At 41.9% G+C, this 19,113-nt stretch overlaps 1 protein-coding gene across 4 annotated transcripts in view; it reads right to left on the bottom strand.

Annotated features, from left to right (window-relative positions):
- Positions 1 to 10,102: 10,102 nt before the first annotated feature.
- Positions 10,103 to 19,113, bottom strand: part of TANK (TRAF family member associated NFKB activator) — a 39,969-nt gene continuing 30,958 nt past the window's right edge. For all 4 annotated transcript variants that reach the window (XM_043525111.1, XM_027819054.2, XM_007056651.4 and 1 more), the window contains 2 exons: positions 16,477 to 17,057; positions 10,103 to 11,717 (listed from right to left, as the gene is read on the bottom strand). In XM_043525111.1, coding sequence (XP_043381046.1) covers positions 11,523 to 11,717; positions 16,477 to 17,057 — 776 coding nt within the window. In that variant the 3' untranslated portion in view covers positions 10,103 to 11,522. The remainder of the gene's footprint in view (positions 11,718 to 16,476; positions 17,058 to 19,113) is intronic.

Below are 19,113 nucleotides of genomic sequence, written 5' to 3'. Positions count from 1 at the left end.
GGCACAAGCCCAAGCATTTCATCTGCTTTGTAGAAAGATGGTAAGCAGTTATTTCCGAAAAAACAAAGGACAGGATCACCGGTAGAAGCGATTCCCCTACTCGCTGGAAGCGAGGCGCCTTGGGTATTTTTCCCCTGGGGTATCCTATTGTTATCTTTCACGATACAGGCAAACTCGGCAGGACAACAAAGGTTTGATCTTTGTGTGAGAAGGGAAGGTAATAGAGTGAAAGTCCTCTCCAGAGGGTAATTAATTCCTGACCATTCAGACTAGAAGCCCCCTGTCACTGTTAAGGCTAATGTGCAGGTAGCTCCGCTCTATTTTTCTTTTTTCAGAAATCTTTTTTTTTTAGCAGAATGTTATACTATTAATTGCCAATTTGCATATGTGTGCAGCTGCTGTTTTGGCTCCGATCTCCCATCCGATAAGCTTGCTGGAGGTATCACAGAGCACTTGGCAGCTTTCCTATTTGAAAAGAAAGCCTTCCTAACTACAGAACAGCTGATAGTCTATCAGTGATAGACCCTGATGGCGTGAATTACAATTACACTACTTTTCACACTAAATCTGGGTGATAGCTACTTGGAAAGAAGTTTCATCATTTTTTACCACAAACTGGAAAAAGAATTACATGGTCATGCTGTGCTTTTAAAGGCAGTTTGGTTCACTTTTGTCTATTTAACACCTAATTCGGAGGAGTCCATAGGCATCTGGAGATCTGAACGCGGCGTAATGAATTCACTGTTTAGATGGGAGATTTTTAAAATCTACCTCAAATTACATTTATTAACAAGGCGACCAGGAAGTGTTATAGTTGTTAGACGCTTCATTTATTAAATAATTTGTGGGTATTTTCAGTTGTCATATTCAGAGTCATGGGGGTTTACTTATTTTTAATTAGCAATTCCAAAACAATGCTTCTGCAATTTAATAATTCATCGACTAATCTGGGGCTCTTCGGTTCAGCTGCTAATGTTAGATCATTCAGATTGTTATTTTGATCTGTTTATAAATCATTTTGCTGTGGTAAGAGAACTGCTGCTTTGAAATTAATAGTCAGGATCCTTGTACTCTGCTAGAACCTACCAGCCAGCAGTGTCTACCTTTGGGTGACCAGTTTTTTAAAAAAGATAAGGTTTGGTATGTGTCAGAGGAATAGTAATTTTAAAAACTCACTTATTTTTTCTCTCACTTTATGATTGGTCCCTATTTCCTGTTGGCTTCCTTTGAAAATCAACTGTGAGAAGGAGAGGGGGGAAATGGAAGTGTCAAAGCAAATTTAATTGTAAGACTAAGTCACCCGCATTGCTTCTGAGGTCACAGTCTAAACTTTCCTTTTTATGCAAGGCAGTGAATTCAGCAAGATCCTTAAATGTTTCAGATACTTAAATATGTTTTTTTTTAAATATTGAAATGCCCACTGGAAAGCACGAGGCCTGACGTAGCTAACCTAACAGAAAATAGACTCTGTTTTCCTTTTTTAGTTGCTTGCTTTATTGGATTTCTCACTCTCACAGATTATCCAAAAACGACCCATTGATTGATCGCCCGTAGAGCTGCATTTGGTGTAAAGAAAAACTTCACAGCTTTATTGGCTCCCAGGAGACAAAACAAACAGAACAAGATATTCTTATTAATACAAACAATGTAACAAATGAGAAAATCACCACATTTAAATAAGATAGTCAAGTCAGTCCACTGTATATCCCAGCCGCTGATAGACCAGGGATGGCAGCTAAGGTAACGACCAGCTCTCTGAGGGACAAGTTCCCCTGAGAATTGCAATATTGCTCACAGCATCTCATCATAGGGAACACAGTTAAGCTAAGAAAATGCCACCGAAGTCAACTTTCAGAAAGTAAACTAGCCTGCCTTTCCCACCCACTTACAATGGTGGTCCAATACGAAACTGCAACTCTGGATCTAAAAGGCAAAATGAGTTTATTCTTTCAAAAGCGTTTTGAAATCTTTCCTGGCATGGGAGATTTATATAGACTGTGATCTGAAAGCAGCAGCTCCGAATTTTGGGGCCTTCTACGAATAATCGCAACCACTATATTTACATGTGTGAGAGACCAGATCCAAACATCCTGCCATGTCTTCCGCAAAAATACAAAGGCTGTTCCTTACTCTTTAATTAGGACTCCCAAGTCACAAATCAATCTCCACTTTCCACGTGATTATTTAAAGTGGAACAAATGTCCTCCACTTTTTAAAGGAAGCCAACAACCGATTAACTTCCTTTGGGGAAAAGTCGAAAAGTTTGGAAAAATAAAACGGAAAGTGAACCATTTTCAAGGTCAATGACCCAGTAAGTCAACCACGTGTCTGCTGTATTGGCTGCTAACCCATTAGAGGAAGGATGTAGCCAGCCTCTTGGTTCGTAACATTTCCTCAACTTTACATGGGAAAGCCAAGGAGGCACAGAGGGAAATATGGACCTTTTTGAAATGTTGTGGAAGTCTTAACAGCCTTCTGGTCCCGTTACACTCAGGTAAAGAGCTGAGGGATTGCTATTCTACCATGCCACCAGCAATCTCTTCTCTCCTAACAGACAGCCTAAAAACAAGTTAAAGAAACATTTGTCCAACGTTTGTGTGCTTCTGCTAAAAACAGGGTGTCCCCCTGCCTGGATGGCGGCCACATGACTTCTATGAGGCCAGTGGGAGTTTTGAGAAAACTGCACATGTGTCCGCGGGCCTTTACTCTTCTAGATCTGCAAAGAAAAGCTGAAGGATGGGTTCTTATTGTGTGTTTGCAGAGGGCCGGGCCCAATGGCGTGCCATCCTGGTTGCTGCCTCTAGACCCTACTGTGATACAAATAAAATAAATAATGAGAATAATGAATAAACGCCTACTACACTCAAACCCGTTGACTTGCCTTTCGCCTGCTGTGGGCCTGTGAGCTTGAGAAAGGGCTGCAGGCTCTTTTGAAGTATCAGCTGAAGAACACCACCGTTCTTTATGCACCTCCAGCTCCCAGGGATAATAAACAGGATCGAGGCCATTCATTCCAGTGGTCATGATGGGTGCACAAGGGATGCAGAATGGCACCAGGTGAGCATATATACACGTGGCCCTGTGTGTGTGTGTGTGTGTGTGTGTGTGTATGCCCCCCTACACGCTTAGTGGCCAGATAACTTCCATGACGTCAAGGGGAGTTTTGCCAAGGCTCTCTAGAAACGGTATATACATATTTAAAGAGTAAAACAATTATGTTTCTACAGTCCAAGTGGAATCGCTTTACCTTTAAAAGAAATGTCACCATTGATTGACTTCGGCCCACACTGCTCTTGGTTGGGGGCAGTGATTACATAAATGATTTTCTAGGATTAAGAAATAAATTATTTCAAACAATTGCAATGAAATTATAATACCTAACGTTTGTAAAATTTTTAAAGTTGTAATCAAACAAGTTCCAATGAAATGCTCGAGCCTTAAAATCTTAATAGATTATTGCAGGACATTTCAGGTCAAATTAGAAGCAATTTTCATATTACTTTCCAATCACGTTTTCTTTTTACATTAATTTGGACTGAAAGAATATTAGTAAAATATTAATCGGAACCCCCTCGGAAAACATGTTGATATTAGTGTGTTGGGTAAGATTTGCACAAAGGAATGCAAAGCCACTTTGATTACTAGGAAAACTGGCCGTGCCTATTCCCGGTGTTGAAAGATGACTAGACCTGGCAGACTACGCTGTCAAGAACTAATGTTCAAAGAATATTTACCATTTCTTGGATGCCTATGGGCACTATATTCCATGAGCAAGTAAATTAGGGATGACATTCCTTTTGCCACAGTCTCTGTTGTCACTTGAAGCAATTGCGAATCTATGCGTAACAAGTGTGCTTGGTAGACTCTATACAAACTGCAGTTAAATGGACACATGGTTGAGAACTTTATTAGAAATTCAGTTTCTGTGGTTTTGGCTGCTGAGTCTCCGTGGGCTTTCACATCTTGAATGGCATGGAGCCCGAGGTTTCTTTCCACTGCTCCTATTGAGCTTGGACTTGGCTTTTTACGCCCCCACCCTTATGTCCACAGTTATGTACTGTATTTCCACATACTGAAAATGTAGTCTACACTGCTGAGCCTGACAAGGCTAACAAAGGCTCTTGGGGCGCATACACACCAGATCTATTTGTGCTCTGGAACGTAGCTCTCCAAGCAGATAGTTCGACTGATCTAGTGCTGTACTGGTTGATATGCATAAAACTGGGATTATATTTTTCTTCTCCTTTATCATTATATACCTCCTCCGACTAGGGTAATTCCCAAAGGAAGACGTGGATATTGCAGTTTCCTTTAATCCACCACAAATAACCTGCTGTTCACAAGTTGATGGTTCGGATGCCCTTTCAACTAGATGACACTTCTGGGACAAATGCTAATGCACTAAATTTCTGGATTGGATTCCCATCCTACCTACGGTTCAGTTTATGCTATGGAGGCACTGTATTGTCACTCACAGACGCGCCTTCACACACGCAATCTGCAGGCGCATTCCTGTTGCACATGTATTGACCCTAGAAATAGCTTTCAATGGTTTTTCAAGGCACCTGCTGTAAACACAACATATTTTACAGACAGCTTCTAAGTCCAGGATCTCAATGTCTTGTTTAATTCCACTCTCCAATTAGCAATTGTTTTTAATAGCCGATGTACATGCGCCTAGTGGTGGCGACAAGGGCATTTGATCCGTTAGAAAATAGCTACATTATTTGTCGCACCAATGTTCACGCTGAAGTATAAAAAAGATGCTTGTAATGACAGTGCCTTAGTGCTGTCCGAAGGGTAGCAGTGCAGCTGCACAGGCTGCCCTGGTGCATCCATCTCTTCCAGTTTGTGGGCAGGTACCGATTCATGTCCCAGCTGGCAGGCAAACGGAGTTAGCAGGAGAAGAGACTCTTTTTGCGTATCTTCTGTGAATCCTCAGGAAACACAATCGCGTTCTTGATCTCTGGTGCTTGTAATTAAGAGGATGGCATCTTGGGCTGGAGTGTACGGGAGAAAATCACTTTCACAGCACCTGGAGAGCTTGGTGTGGTGCTTGCTGACTAGGATGACCAGATAACAAGTGTGAATCTTTATGAAGGTTCCATAACCTTTTGCCCTAAGAGACTGTACTTTTGACACGGCAGGATGGAATAATATAGATGTTTGTATGTGGGTGATAGTGCGGGGATTTTAAAACAACGAGACTCTTATTAAAGTATTTTAATGAACTACATTCAAACAATGAAACCCTAACAAAGCCTCCGTGTCCCTGCTAAGAGTAAAGTCTAATTGCTAGCCAGCGACTGTTTTGCTTAGCGAGATTTTTGTATTGCAATCAGATACAGAGAAAAAGCTAGCAGGTGAGATTCACATTTAACGTTTTCAGCTCGTGACCTCAGAAATGTCACGCCACTTTTCTTCTATACATCCCCTTTACCTATAGATCTTTATAAAGAAAGTGGTAAAACAAACAAAACAAACAAAAAGACTTCATTCGCATTCCGCGTCTGCCTTCTGTCTCACACATATTAAATTTCACAAAACAGAAAGAAACAATAGAGCTTATTAAGAAAAACTTGTTCGGATTGGCAAATTAAGCATAACGGAAACACACACGTTTTTACAAGTACGTGGTTCTCTTCACCAACTGAACATTTATAACCTTTTTGAAAGTATATACTTGTCTCTGCAAAATATTTCCGTTTTAGTTCACTTTCACCATGTCACCCTGTTACATAAATCTGTAATTCGGCCAGTTTTCAGAATCCCTTCTAAATCAGAGCACTCTTCGCCTTTATTTTCTGGGCAGATAGTAACCAAACAAGTGTAATCACTGCTCGTTGATTTTCTTTCCAGTGAAATAGCTGGAGAGATGCAATGCACTTCTGTAGGTAAGGTTAGTCCCCACTGAACGTTCTTAGGCATGAAAGAAGTGATTAATATGATAGCCAGGGTGGAACCCACAGTCTCAGCATTCCTCTTTCCGGCCAATATGTGTATCATATGATGATGTATATGTTAAACAATCTTGGAAAATTATGTCAAAGGAAGCAACAGCCCAATAAGCCATATGTTCAGGGAACTTAACCGGTTCCCACTAGGGATCAAATATCAGTTCATCTTTGTCTCCTTGTGTGCAAATATTTTTTACAAAAATTCCATGTAGATAAACTATAAAGAGAGCCGAGATTTCATCCCCCATCGCTAGATTCAGAAGCAAAGATGAACAATCTCCTACTTAGCAAAGGGCACAACGGTTAACATGAATGTCTCCCCCTATTTGTGTATCCAGAAGGTCAGTATTATTTACATATACAAAACTGTGCACCTAGCGTTTTTAACATTTCTAAAAATGTAAAGAAATCTAATGCTGAGCATCGCGAGGTACTAGACTTCTCCGCACCCTGCGTATTGTAGCGATCTGGAGAATTGATTTTGCAGCCTGGGATGTCAGAAAGCCACAGACGCATGAAAATCTCACCATCTGTATGCTCATGGAAAGTCTCATCAAATAGTCTCAAATAAAGGCGTAGCATCATTTAAAAAACAACAACAATAACTAGCTATATACATATTTGAAAACAATTAAAAAGCTATCGAAAGTAGTGTTCAACCTGGATTAGCAGGGTCTTCATCACAGGCCTAAAACTAGCACTTTTCTTTGTTTGCTTAACCTCCAAATCCCCTGGTAAGGCACACCAAAATGGTTTTAAATATCTCTTGTAAACGAGAGGTTTTAAACTAAACCGAGACGTGTGGCTAGTGGATTTCGGTAAACCACGACAGGCTCAGGAACCGGGTGGTGGGCTGACTTTGGGATTAACTAGTATTCTGAACAAAATCCTCCTGTACGTATTTCTCCTGTCTATGCCAGAGAACAAGGGGTGTGTATTATTAGGAACCACCTTCTCCCTCTTAATGCAGAAATTACATCGTTCATATACACTCCTGCAAGTAATACAGCATCAATATGTTATTCCCTTAACATAAAAACATCCAGTTTGTGTAAATCTGTAATAAATAATATTTTAATGTTAAGGAGAAGTGTATAGTAATCAAAATCTTTAGGGGCAGGATGGAATAGAAACTGAGAAACATTTGACAGTAAACAATCCAACGCTCATTCTTCTGCCTCACACTAGGAATATGGCGCATTTAGCTGTACCAGTGCTGCAGATGCTACCGCTCTCGGAGCCGCCTTGGTGAACTCCCGGGGTGTTGGAAGTGGGGGGCAGTGAGCAAGGCCGAGCAGGGCCTGGGCAGACAGCGTCTTCCCCCCCGCCTGGAGTGGGGTGGGCGGCTTTCCGCGCAGGGACGCGGTGCGCGCATGTAAAGCAATGTAGACCTGAGCACCTTGTACCCCACTCGAAGGCCAACTCCCTTTGAGCCTCCTCGCAGCCAGCGAGCGGGACCAGCATGTGCCGCGCTTCAGGCTTGCAAGGCCGAGCGGTCTGCAAGGCACGAGGCTGGGCTCAAGGAGAGCCGGGGCAGGCTGCTGATCTGCCGGAGCCGGCCAGCGAGACACAAAGACAGCAGGGATCCCCCTGGTCGGGAGCGGCAGAGGCTGGAGCCCGAGTAACAGAGCGCGGCCGTGCGCTTCTCCCGCCTGGGCGCCTCTTCTCTCGGCCCGCGACACTGCCAGGAACTAACGGGTCCGGCCTATCCCGGGGCTGGGAGGGGAGCGGGCACTGCCGTGTGAGGAACCCCCAGGGGACTGCCCCACACGCCGGCCTGTCTGAGGAAGGCCGGGCCAGCGGGAGCTGGGTGCCCCCGGGGGGTCGGGCCGGGTTGCAGTCGATACGCACGGCGCGCGCGTGGTGTGGTTGCGGAGGGCCCCGGGCTTTGCCATGCGGCGGGCGGGAAGGAGGGATCGCGGCAGGCGGGCGGGCGGAGGGAGGAAGGAGGCCGGGCTGATTAGCATGCAGAAGCGCTCGCAAGCCCGGCTCCATTGTTTTAACACCTCCCCTCTCCTCCGCGCCAATCTGTCACCGTTCAGCAGGCGAACGCTGCTGCCTCGAATGCTGCTCTTCTCAAATGAGACGGATAATTAGCTGCCCCGCACGAATGGCGCACTCTTCTCACCCCTGATTGCTATCACCTTCTTGCTCCTGGCAGTTTTGACACCTCGTAATCAGCCTGCTGCTTTTTCTCTTTTCTTTCCCTATTTCTGATTTTTTTCTCTCCCCCTTATTCCAGTTTTTTTTTTTTAATGCAATCCCAGTTGCCATTTGGATTGAAACTCCTCTGCTGAGTTAACCTTGTCGGGTTGCGGGGGAAAGGAGGATGTTCGGCAGGGAGGGAAAGAGACAGAGTTTCCTCTGAGCCCCAGCTGCTGAGCTCACCATGGGTGGGAGAGAGGAATAGCTTCGTTTGAGCCTCTAGTGCCCTTTTCTACTGAGGGACTAGCTTCTCCCGAGTCGCCTCTGAATTCAGCGTGGAGAGAGAGTGTGGGGGAGGGGGGGAGAGGATACTTTGAATGGCACACCGGCTCAATTAATGGGGGGGGGGGCAGTAGCATTGCCTCAGTTTAGTTACTCTTGTGGTATGGGGAGGGGAGTTTGAAAGTCCAGTGGCCATTTGGAGACTCACTTCTGCACGGAGGGAGAAAGAGTTTAGCTTCATCTGAGACTCCTCGAATGAGCTGACATCTGGGGGGGGGGGGGACGGGACGGGACGGGGGACAGCTCCCACTGGAGTGTGGCAGAGGGGACTGATTCCAGAGCTAAGAGACCTCAGTTAATGTCCCGAATCTCTCTTAGCAATCACACAGGGGAGGACTCGGAGGATCTGTCACAGGCGTGTTCTCCTCTCCTCTAACGAGCACTGACATGACAGGCGAATGACTGCAGCTACACGCAGCTGTCGCGGTAGCCGCGAGACAGAGGAGCTACATGTGTTCTGCCGGGCCGCCAGCACCAGGCACCCCCTGCACCAACGCTACCCCCAGGGGAGACCTCTCGGCAGAGGCAGGGGAAACACCCTGCCTGGGTGGAGGTCAGACCCACTAAGATCTTCACGGGCTGCTGGCTCTGAACATGTGCGTTCGTTGCCACCTACCGCCCTCCCTGCGGGGCAGAGGACTGCAAGCGAGACCGCAGTGGAGGCTTGTAAGCCTCTGCAGCGCCAGGGCTGGCGGGGACTCAGCTCACGCCTCTAGCCCGGGAGAGGAGGATGGGAGGAAGTAGAGAGAGGGAGGAAAGCAGCACCTTGGCACCAACCTGCTGCTCCTGCCCTCATTCTGCTTCCTTCCTCCCACCCGTGATGGGTTCTTAATGCACTTCCCCTGCGGACTCAGCCTCCGCTGCTGCGTTAAACGGGGGAGAGGAGAAATCGCTGCAACTGAACCTGCTCTGGTGCGGAGCCTAGTGAAGCAGATGTCAGTGAGCCGCCGCCCCCTCCTCCAGGAGCGCAGCGCGAGAGCGGCGCCCTCACCTCCCGCTGCTCCAAGCGGCTCGCAGCTGGCCAGGGGGTGCTTGGGGGGGGGGGGGTTAAATTGATGCTTGCAGCCCCTTGCTGTGGTCCGGGCACCGCTCGCTGCCCTGGACGTGGCGCCCCTCAGGCAGGAGTGTTTGAAATGCAGATTTAACTCTCGTCGGAGTCAGGCCCCCGAGGCTGATAGGCAAGGTGGATTAGGACTCCCCATCTTTGGCTTCTTCCTCCAGGGGAGGGAAGGGGCGTTTCTAGGCCTACCACCCCTGCTGTGCACAGAGGAGAGTTCTGGCCCCTGGGCGGACACTCTTCGGCTCGGAGCAGGAGAGGGAAAACACAGGCACGCGCAAAAAAGGTGGCAGGGATTAAAAGGTAAATCGCGATTTGCGCAGCTCTTGCCAAGGTGAGCTGCGGGTCTTGCTTTTTGCGGGCCAGAGGACAAGGCAGTTGGGTGTCGGCCTATTTTGGAGAGCGATTCCCTCCCCCTCTCCCCCCCACACCAAGTACCATCCCCAGCAGCGCTCACCTCCCAGCGATAACTGGACGGGAACTTCACCTGCCCCACTGCGCCCAAAGACGCGCCTGCCTCAAACACTTCCATCCGTGGAGCTACGTAGGAAAAGGGGTTTCAACGCTATTATGGTAACAAACGCACTCTCCAAGTCACACGAACAGACAAGCACTGTACCCTGTACTTTATTACAGTACATCAGCAGCCAACAGCTAGTCACATACACAGCAGGCACTTAAAACTACAGTAAATAGTTGTAGAAAAATGTTTAGTGTAGGAGCATTCTCCAGTGACTTAAAAATCCACTTCTGAAAACGATGCAAGATTTCTATTTCCCTTTAGCTTTGTAAAATGGTGACCCTCACCCCATAAATCTTTGAAAAGAGAGAGAAGTTAGCGCCATGCTTACCTGTAGCTATAGAAAATATATTAATGCTAACAACCACTTTGACTGAACAGTTCCAGTCCAGACTTAAGTGCAGACAGCTCTCTTGGAAGAGATCCTTGCAAGTCAACTGTTTAAAAACAAAATGCAAGCTAGCTGATCTAGCATTCATAAAATACACACACAGCCATCAAAATTTAAATTATAGTTTAAAAGTGATTTTTAGTTTAAGAGAGTATTTTGGGCTGAAGACTTGTGTTCAATTTTTTAAAAAATTCCCTTGTGTTTGAGTAACAGCCAGTAGGGAACCCACAAGAAATGCAAAATTATCTTTTGAACTTGTAGTTTTAGGGGAAAAGCGTAACCTGGTTCATCTCATCTTCTCTCTATGTAAAAGCATACGTCAGCTCCCACAGGGGAATAGGTATTTGCCATGAGTTATGAATGCTGACAATATACATTATTTAATAGTGCACCTCTGCCAAAGATACATACCATTGCTATCTTCATTTTAGCCAGAGAGCGAGTATTGTTTTGTATCTGAGACAAATCTGTTTATTACGTCATTGGCAGAGATAAGTGTAAACAAGAGACAAATGTATCTTAAGTATGACATACCTTTTACTTGGCTGCTCTAGTGATTTTATAAGAATCTTATCTGCAATAAAAATACAACACTGAACCTGTCTTAAGTCAAATTTAGACATTCCACCCTAGCCCTTCAGATGTTCTTGGGGCCTGTTCCTGCTTCTATTTACTACAGTAGGAGTAGGATCAGGCCCAAGGGCACTGAGGAAAATGGATAGGACTGCTCACACTTTATCTCCCCAAATTAAAGGCCAAGTTCTGCAAACATGTACTCATGCAAGTAGTCCTTAACTTACACAAGTAGTCAATTATTGTGGGACTACTCAGGTGAAGGTAACTTGCGTAAGAAAAGGTTTGTAGGATCAGGCCCAAAGATCATATTGCAACATGACATACTGAAGTGAAACTGAATTACAGTTTTCTACTGGCTAACTTAAATGCATAAAATTTCAAACGTTAAATGTAATTTTAAAAAATTGAAATGAACTTAACTAAAAAACAGTTTCAGTGACATCATTATGAACATAGTCTTAATTCTGAAGTTAACATACACACATGAATTAAAAATATACAAAAGTGCAACCCAGTATCTCTACAAAGTCTTATTCAGCTTGCTTCCGGATACATTGATTGTTCTTTAAAGTGTGAATTAAGATGCCTGAGAAAATCCCCCCTGGATGTAGTAGATGGTGGGAAAACTTTTTGACAGAATTCACATATTCCAGACTGCTTCAGTTCTGAGTCTGTATAACCTTGTGCCAGTAAGTTATTATCTTGAGTGTGATATGGCTTCCAGAAGGGCTGGAAAAAAAAAAAAAAAAAAAAAGGCAAAAAAGTTATTTATTTGTGTTTTAAATGAATACAGTTCTAAATATAAAAGTTACCAGCATTTGTTTTCCACTAGTTAGATTTTGTACATACGTGATATATTTTAATAACAAAAATGGCATCTCTGGTTCTCATTACATTAAAATCAAGAAAAGACTTCACATTGTGGCAAAGTAAAAGAATCAGAAGGAAACTAAACATTATACATTTACATCTGCAAACACTGTGTCAAATACAAGAATAGAAGTCAGATTTAAAAAAAAAAAAAAAAAACACTCATGAGAATCAACTAAAACTTCCTTTATCAACAATGTCAGTGTAATAAATACTAAGGCTTTTTATGGACTCTTCAAATATTTCACTGTAGGAAACTAAACCATGGCATCTGTAGTCTCTGGACTGAGATACTGTATAAACATTCCTGTACAGATAAAATTGCCCTTTTTAGAAAATAAGCAATATACATTTTACATTAGAGTACAGCATAGGTTTACTATATAAGACTAACATGAGGCAGATTTTATTTTACATTCCCCCTATTGGAACGTATCTAGTTTTCAATTTAAGCAGAAAGCAATCTCCCTGGCAATATAGGGTAATTTATATTTTACCTCTGTATTATCTGTTGCTAATATTACAATAATGAAATTAAATTAATCCTTAACCTCCCTTTGCAATCCTCATTTCTTCATCACAAAGACTGTGTGGCCTGAAGTGTCTGAGTCTCTGCTTCTTCTTCCTACTTGGCATCAAGTTATAAGCCAAAGTGCACTCAAACTGAATGGCAGCAAGTAAGTGGCAGGAGGGGGCACAGCCCAGGAGAGATTGCTACAGTCTTTTTGCTATAACTTCATGTATGCACAGAAGGGAAAGAGTATTTTGGCAGTAGAAAGGCAAGCAGTTTCCCTTGAAGTTAAGTCTCTTGCTGTCCATCCCCATAAAAGAGCTTCAATTTTCGTGTTCCCAAACTTTGCCAGGCTAAAAAGCAGGTGCTTAATCCTCCAGTGGCAACAAACTGTGCTACCAAGCTGGCTTTCACAGTGGTTAGTTCTTATTTCTAAACCAGATGCAGTTTCTTTTAGGAGTTAATTCCCTTCCTAAACAAGGTTTAGCATTTCAGGGGGCTGTTGTTCATTAGTAATTAAGTGTAATTACATCAGTTCCTTCTGCAATACAATCTACGGATTGTATATCATGGGTAGTTGATGTAAGTTGCATATGAAATTTATCTAGACACTAACATACTTTTAAATATTCCTATAGGAGTGTGTTTGTGGTTACTCACTTGCAACACCACCTTGAATAAATTGGCATTTTTAATAACCATATAAAGAGGCATGATATTTAAAGTGGCCAAAAAGGTTCTTGTAAAATTTGCTGAAATGTATTGGGGACTAAGTAAGGTTCTAATCTTACAATCTGGAACTACCAGGCTTAGGTACCAATCCAGAAAAACACTTAATACCACAGACTTCTTGGGGACTTAAGCATGTGCTTAAGTGCTTCCCTGAATAGGGACAGATTTAAGGAGATGCTTAAGCATTATGCTGAATTGGGACCTTAAGCATCTATTTAACTGTCTTCAAGCAATAGCAGTCCCATTACAGTTAATGGACTATTCATGTGCTTAAAGTTACGCATTTTAAATGGTTTTCTGAATTGTGGCCTCGCTAGGGTTGGCAGTCCCACTAAATAAAGCACTGAATCAATAATTAATATTTGCAGAATCAGACCTTAAGTTGTAAAGGTGTGCACATATGTACAAACACAGTTAACTATAAATCTGTAAAGTCTTAGGTCCAGTAAGATGCATGTTTATTGTAATCTGCCACATGTTTCAATCACATTGTTTTCAAAGAGGTACTATATCCTAACAGGGCCACCCAGATGGAGAAAAGGGAGGAGGAGAGGAAAAGGGACTGTTAGTTTAGGGGGCCCCCTAAACTGAGTGACATTGTGACCGGGCGCATGGGGTTGCAGTGCCACTGAGGTTTGGCACTGTGATCCTGTGTAGCAGCTCACAATGCCCAGGGTGGGTAGCCAGCCCCAGCCCCGCAGGACAAGAGCCACTGCTACGCAGTAAGTGTGGGGTAGGCTCACTCTCCACACCCAACCCCTACAGCCTCCCCTCAGTGTTTTTGCACCCTTATTTTTTGGGGAGGGAAAGGGAAGGGGAGACTGCTTCAGATTTTGTCCCAGGCCTCCAAAATCTCTGTGCAGCCCTGTACCCTAAGGAAACAGTACTGAGTTTTCCATTTAATATCCATAAAACAGGAAAAAGCTAAATTTATCACATAAACTGAGAGCAGCAGCTCCAAAGGTTCATTGTTGCCAAATATATTGTATTTTAAGGGGTTGTTCCATCTTATAAGTTAACATATATAATAAATATGACAAAGTCCTAGTCTATAATAGGGGCAAAAAAAATCCAGCATGTAATTCACCACTGTTGGAGCTCCACCAGTAGCAACTATAGACAGGGCACAGGCAGGCCTCCCAGTACCAGCAGGTATCGACAGGGCTTGGTTGTTTATTACTAGTCCCTATACGACAAGGTGGTAAAAAAAGATCTGGGCGCTGTCTAAACTAGAGCGCAACTGCTGCAGCTACACCCAGTGAAGAGAATTACACGCCCAAGTTTTGTCAATGCGAATACAGCGTAAAGAAGTTGTATTAATCTAACTGGATGATACTTCAGCACTTGAACTCAGCTAAGAGCAAATCTCTAACCCTATAATCAGTAAAAAGACAACAGATCAATTCAATTCACCCAAAACAAAATGCATGAAAACATTTTGGAAGCAGTTAATATACATCACCTTTATTTAAATATACACATGTATATTTAATGGATTCTAAAGTAATATTGGCTTCTGTCAAATAAACTTCTGGATAAGATGCAACATTTTAATCAATGTCCTTATGTTCTACTTTGCTACATGGATATGACTTCTAAATATTGAAGCTATTTTGTATTGCCAGTTTTCTTTTGAAATGTAACATTCGATATTAAAATCTCCCCATAGAGCTGTAGTATTGGTCATTCACATTCTAAAATGATACCCTCAAACTAAAGTAATTTCCTTATTTTTCACAAATACCAATTATCTAACCCTATGCTCTCTTGTCCACCAACTCTCCTGCACTTTTAAAGCTGCATACTTCCCTATGAACTTTTAATCACACACCAGCTGTTTCACTTGCTGTAATATACAATGCAGGGTGCCATCTATTGAAAAATGAATTCACAGACTAGCTAGTAAAAGAACAAGCAGGAGAGATAACGGAGAAAAAGGGGGAAAAAAAAAAAAGTAGTAGAATGGACGCTTCATAGATCCACAGGAATTCTACTTGTAATAAAAAGTTGTTTCTTATACTCAGTCCCAACTATAACTGAGAATTTGGAGGAAAATAAAGTACAATAAAAAGGAGTATGTAATTAATAATTCAGGATAAAATTAAAATCTACCACAGCACAAATAATATATTGAAAATATAATCACACACTTTGAACAATGAATCTATGGTAATTAAAAAAATAAAATTATGTAAATCAGCACTACAAATCTCGGATTCTCTGCCAAAAATTTTCAGAAATTAAATTTAAGACTATGGTAGACAGTAGAACTAGGCTGGGTCAGTTTTAATAATAATACATCTACAGCATCTGAGGATCTCTAGAGCAGGTAAATGTTATTTTAGCCTCACAGCTCCTCTTTTCCTTATTTTAAAGGCAAAGTTGAGGCACAGAGCGGTTAAGGCAATTTGCCCAAGGTCAAAGGGAATAACTGGAAGAGCTGAGAAGAAAATGCAAAAATCCTAAATATCAATATCTGCTCTGGCCTTTGGGTAACGCTCCCTCCTACGAGAAAGGGACAAAAAGTGAAATCCTTGCCCTATTAAAGTCAATGGAAGTTTTGCCACTGACTTCAATGGAGCCAGGATGTCATCCAAAGGCTCTGATTAAGCAGAGCACTCAATGGGACTCACACACACAATTGTTTTGCTGAATTTGGCCAAAGGGCCTTATTTTCAGAGATACTGAGCATCTACAGCTCACGCTGAATTCAGCTGGAGTTCTGGACGTTCATACTTCTGAAAAAAAATCAGACCTCAAGTGTCTACTTAAAAAGTAGATATACGTTTGCCTGTATTTCCTTAGGTTTCCATTTATGACTATTTGTGGAAATACATATTTTCCTATTCTACAAGTACTTCTAAAGTATTTTATCCCTTTTAAGTTGTTCTGTGTTTGTCCCTCATTAGATCTAAAGATAATTCCTTCTGGGGAAAAAAAAAATATCATCTATCTGGTATTTTTTAAAAATAGCACATGCCCAAATGTTCAGTTGTACATTTTTAAAAAGTATAGAGATGCACACTATTTGATTCTATGGAATAAATACTTGGGTAAAGAGAATTTTTGGATGGTTGTGATTAAAATCAATTTTGCAATGGATACAGAAACAGTTACTTAATATCTTCCTGAAGTGAAATTTGTGCAGACATCTATATTCTTAAATCTAATTTAAATCCCTCCACTATTTCACTGAAAATGTAGTTAATGTACACAAATTTTAGTGTCAGAAAGAAGATCTACATAAAAGTCAAATGTTCAACATAAAAATGGTGTGATTCATATAGGTTTCATTCCTGCCTGAAAGACCTTTGCACGGCACTTGTTTAAATGAAATATTAACCTTTAAAATATACAATATCAATATAAAGATACCTGCTGAGGTCCTCTGACAGCCCTCCCAGTGGCCTCTGAAGAGGGAAAATTTAATTCAATGGCATCTTGATTTGTGTATGGATGTACAAGTTTCGTACCAATGTCTGCTGTTTTCAAACATGGTGTTTTGTCCTGAGTATTCTGTTTGAGCATGGTTGTATGGCTTGGGGGTTTTGTTTTGTCAAGTGTAGTTAGGTTTTGCATAGTTATGTGGTCAACTCCATGAGTTTCAAATGGGTTACATTCCAATTTACTCCGGTTCATAGTATGGTCTTCATGCTTCATGTTAAAATGATGATCTTGAAGTATATTTTCAGCTATTGCAGTACAAGGAACTGTTGGTTTATCTGGAGTGCTCTGTAAGAAAGTAGAGTCATTGTCTGTAGGTGGAAACTTGACATTCAATTTAGAAAGTGATTCTACAGAGTTGTCTTCCTCATCTTGGCCCACTCCTCTTGGTGTGATAGATGTTGTGCATGATACACCTCTATTTATATCTGGTTTAACCTGAGGTTTAAAAAGTTCTTCTGCTTGTTCATCAGTTTTATCAGTACACTGAATAGGCATGGAAAACGGAATTTCTGTAAAGGGGGGGAAAAAGGAAATTGTCAGACGCCATCTATGGAAATATTTCAAAGTAATTGTTAAAGCACAGATGTGTGGATCAGTTATTTTTCTTGATTCTCTTTCTTGATTTTTTTAGAATATTTTCCTGAAGCCAATGATTTGAGAGATGCTCCCCCTATCATCCCATTCAAGAAGGATAGCCTCAGGGCAAAAAAACCAGAATGTGAAATGACAGAGCTTGATTAATTTATTCTAACAATTCTATCCCTCTTAGATTGCCCCATATTCTCAACACACACTCACATACATTTACTACAGTGTTCTGGCAGCTGTTGTAACTCAAGATATTGTTTTATGGAGTGCCAACAGTGTGCTAGGCACTGTAGTCCCAAAGTATTTGAAGTGAATAGACCTTCACGGTAGGGATGGTCTTCTTCTGTGTTTGAGAGCTCTCAGTGCATTTGAGAATTACAAATAATAATCTACATATTACTTCTAATCAAGTTGGGGAATAGTTTTACTATATATTTCATGTATGCAAAGTCCTCCTGAAAATCACTCCAATCTATGGTGATAGACGCCATATAAATTCACAGGCAGAAACCGGCATGGTAAGTCTACTGCTTTCTATGCTACAGATATATATTTTTTAAAATTATAGGGTGAATTTGCCCCTTCTAAAACTAGTTATAGTCATGTTGGTCCCAGGATATGAGACACACAAGTTTGGTGAGGTAATATCTTTCTATTGGGCCAACTTCTGCGTTTCAGCTACCCAGAGCTCATCTTCAGGTCTGGGGAAGAGCTCAGTGTGGTCAAAAGCTCGTCTCTCTCACCAACAGAAGTTGGGCCAATAAAAGATATTACCTCACCCAACTTGTCTCTTCCTGAATGAGGCAGAGAATCTTTTAATGCGAAAAGAGGACATAGTATTGTTTATATAGAATAAACAATACACAATAATAATGTAGTGTCAAAAAAACCCCACAGAAATCAATTTCACAGGCATCTATTAATTAACTGGAAGCAGCTTGACAGATACCCAGAACTTTGGAATATCAGGTCCCTTATTTACATATTAAAATATGGATTTAGGAGCATAACTTTAGACTCTTTCAGTATTTTCTTTTCAGCATTTGATGTCCATGTTTAGCTGAAGTAGATACTTGTACATATTGATTTCAGCTGAGTACAGCAATAAGTGGGTACCATTAAAATTTTATCTTTTTAATTGTTATCTATGAGAAATTATCACAAGTATGGTTACCGTTTAACAGTTAGACAGTGAATACAAGTTTTAAGGGAGTCCAGTGTACTACTTATTAGGACTGGAAGTCACGTTATTAATAAATATATCTCACAGTCATGATCAGCACTTCATTGTATTTGCCTCAAGAAAAGACAAAACATCAACTTTGGAATAACTTGCTGAGTGCCCCAAATCAGAGAGAATAGGGACACATTTGGCACATAAATAAAAGATCAACTTTCATCTACCCTTTCCCCCCCTTGAAGTCATGGGCCACTAGCTCTTATTTCATGTGAAGTTGTAACATCTAGTTTGTCAATATGTATTGGAGACATCTGCAGGGAGCTAGAAGAGTAAAGTAAATTTTTTTGTAAGGGCTTGAAAAGCGGTCTATAAAACCCTATCAGGACCTGATCCTGCTGTCTTATAGTATGCAAAAGCTAATGAAACTACTTCAAGTATTATGTACTATGTCCAGTATAAGTGTTAGCAGGATCAGGCTCATAGGACCTAGTCCAGTTCTCGCTGAAGTCAGTTTTTCCACTGATTTTGGTGAGAGTTGGATCTTTAGTCTGTATAATAAATAAATAAATAAAAAATAGGGCGTTTCAAGTCTGCACAAGGCACTTTGTCTTAAAGTCCTCTACCTCTCCACATGCCAGCAGCCTTCTTTGACAAATGTGAGGCTGGAAATATTCATAACAGGCATTTTTATAAACAGAGCTAAATAAAAAACAAAAAAAGTGCTGTCACTCAGAGCATGCTGGGGGATCAGACTGAGCGAGAGCCAATGATCTACTTCAAGGGACAAAAAAAAGAAG

Source organism: Chelonia mydas, chromosome 11, assembly GCF_015237465.2.
Source record: "Chelonia mydas isolate rCheMyd1 chromosome 11, rCheMyd1.pri.v2, whole genome shotgun sequence".
NCBI lineage: Eukaryota > Metazoa > Chordata > Testudines > Cheloniidae > Chelonia > Chelonia mydas.
This window is presented reverse-complemented; position numbering and strand designations above follow the sequence as displayed.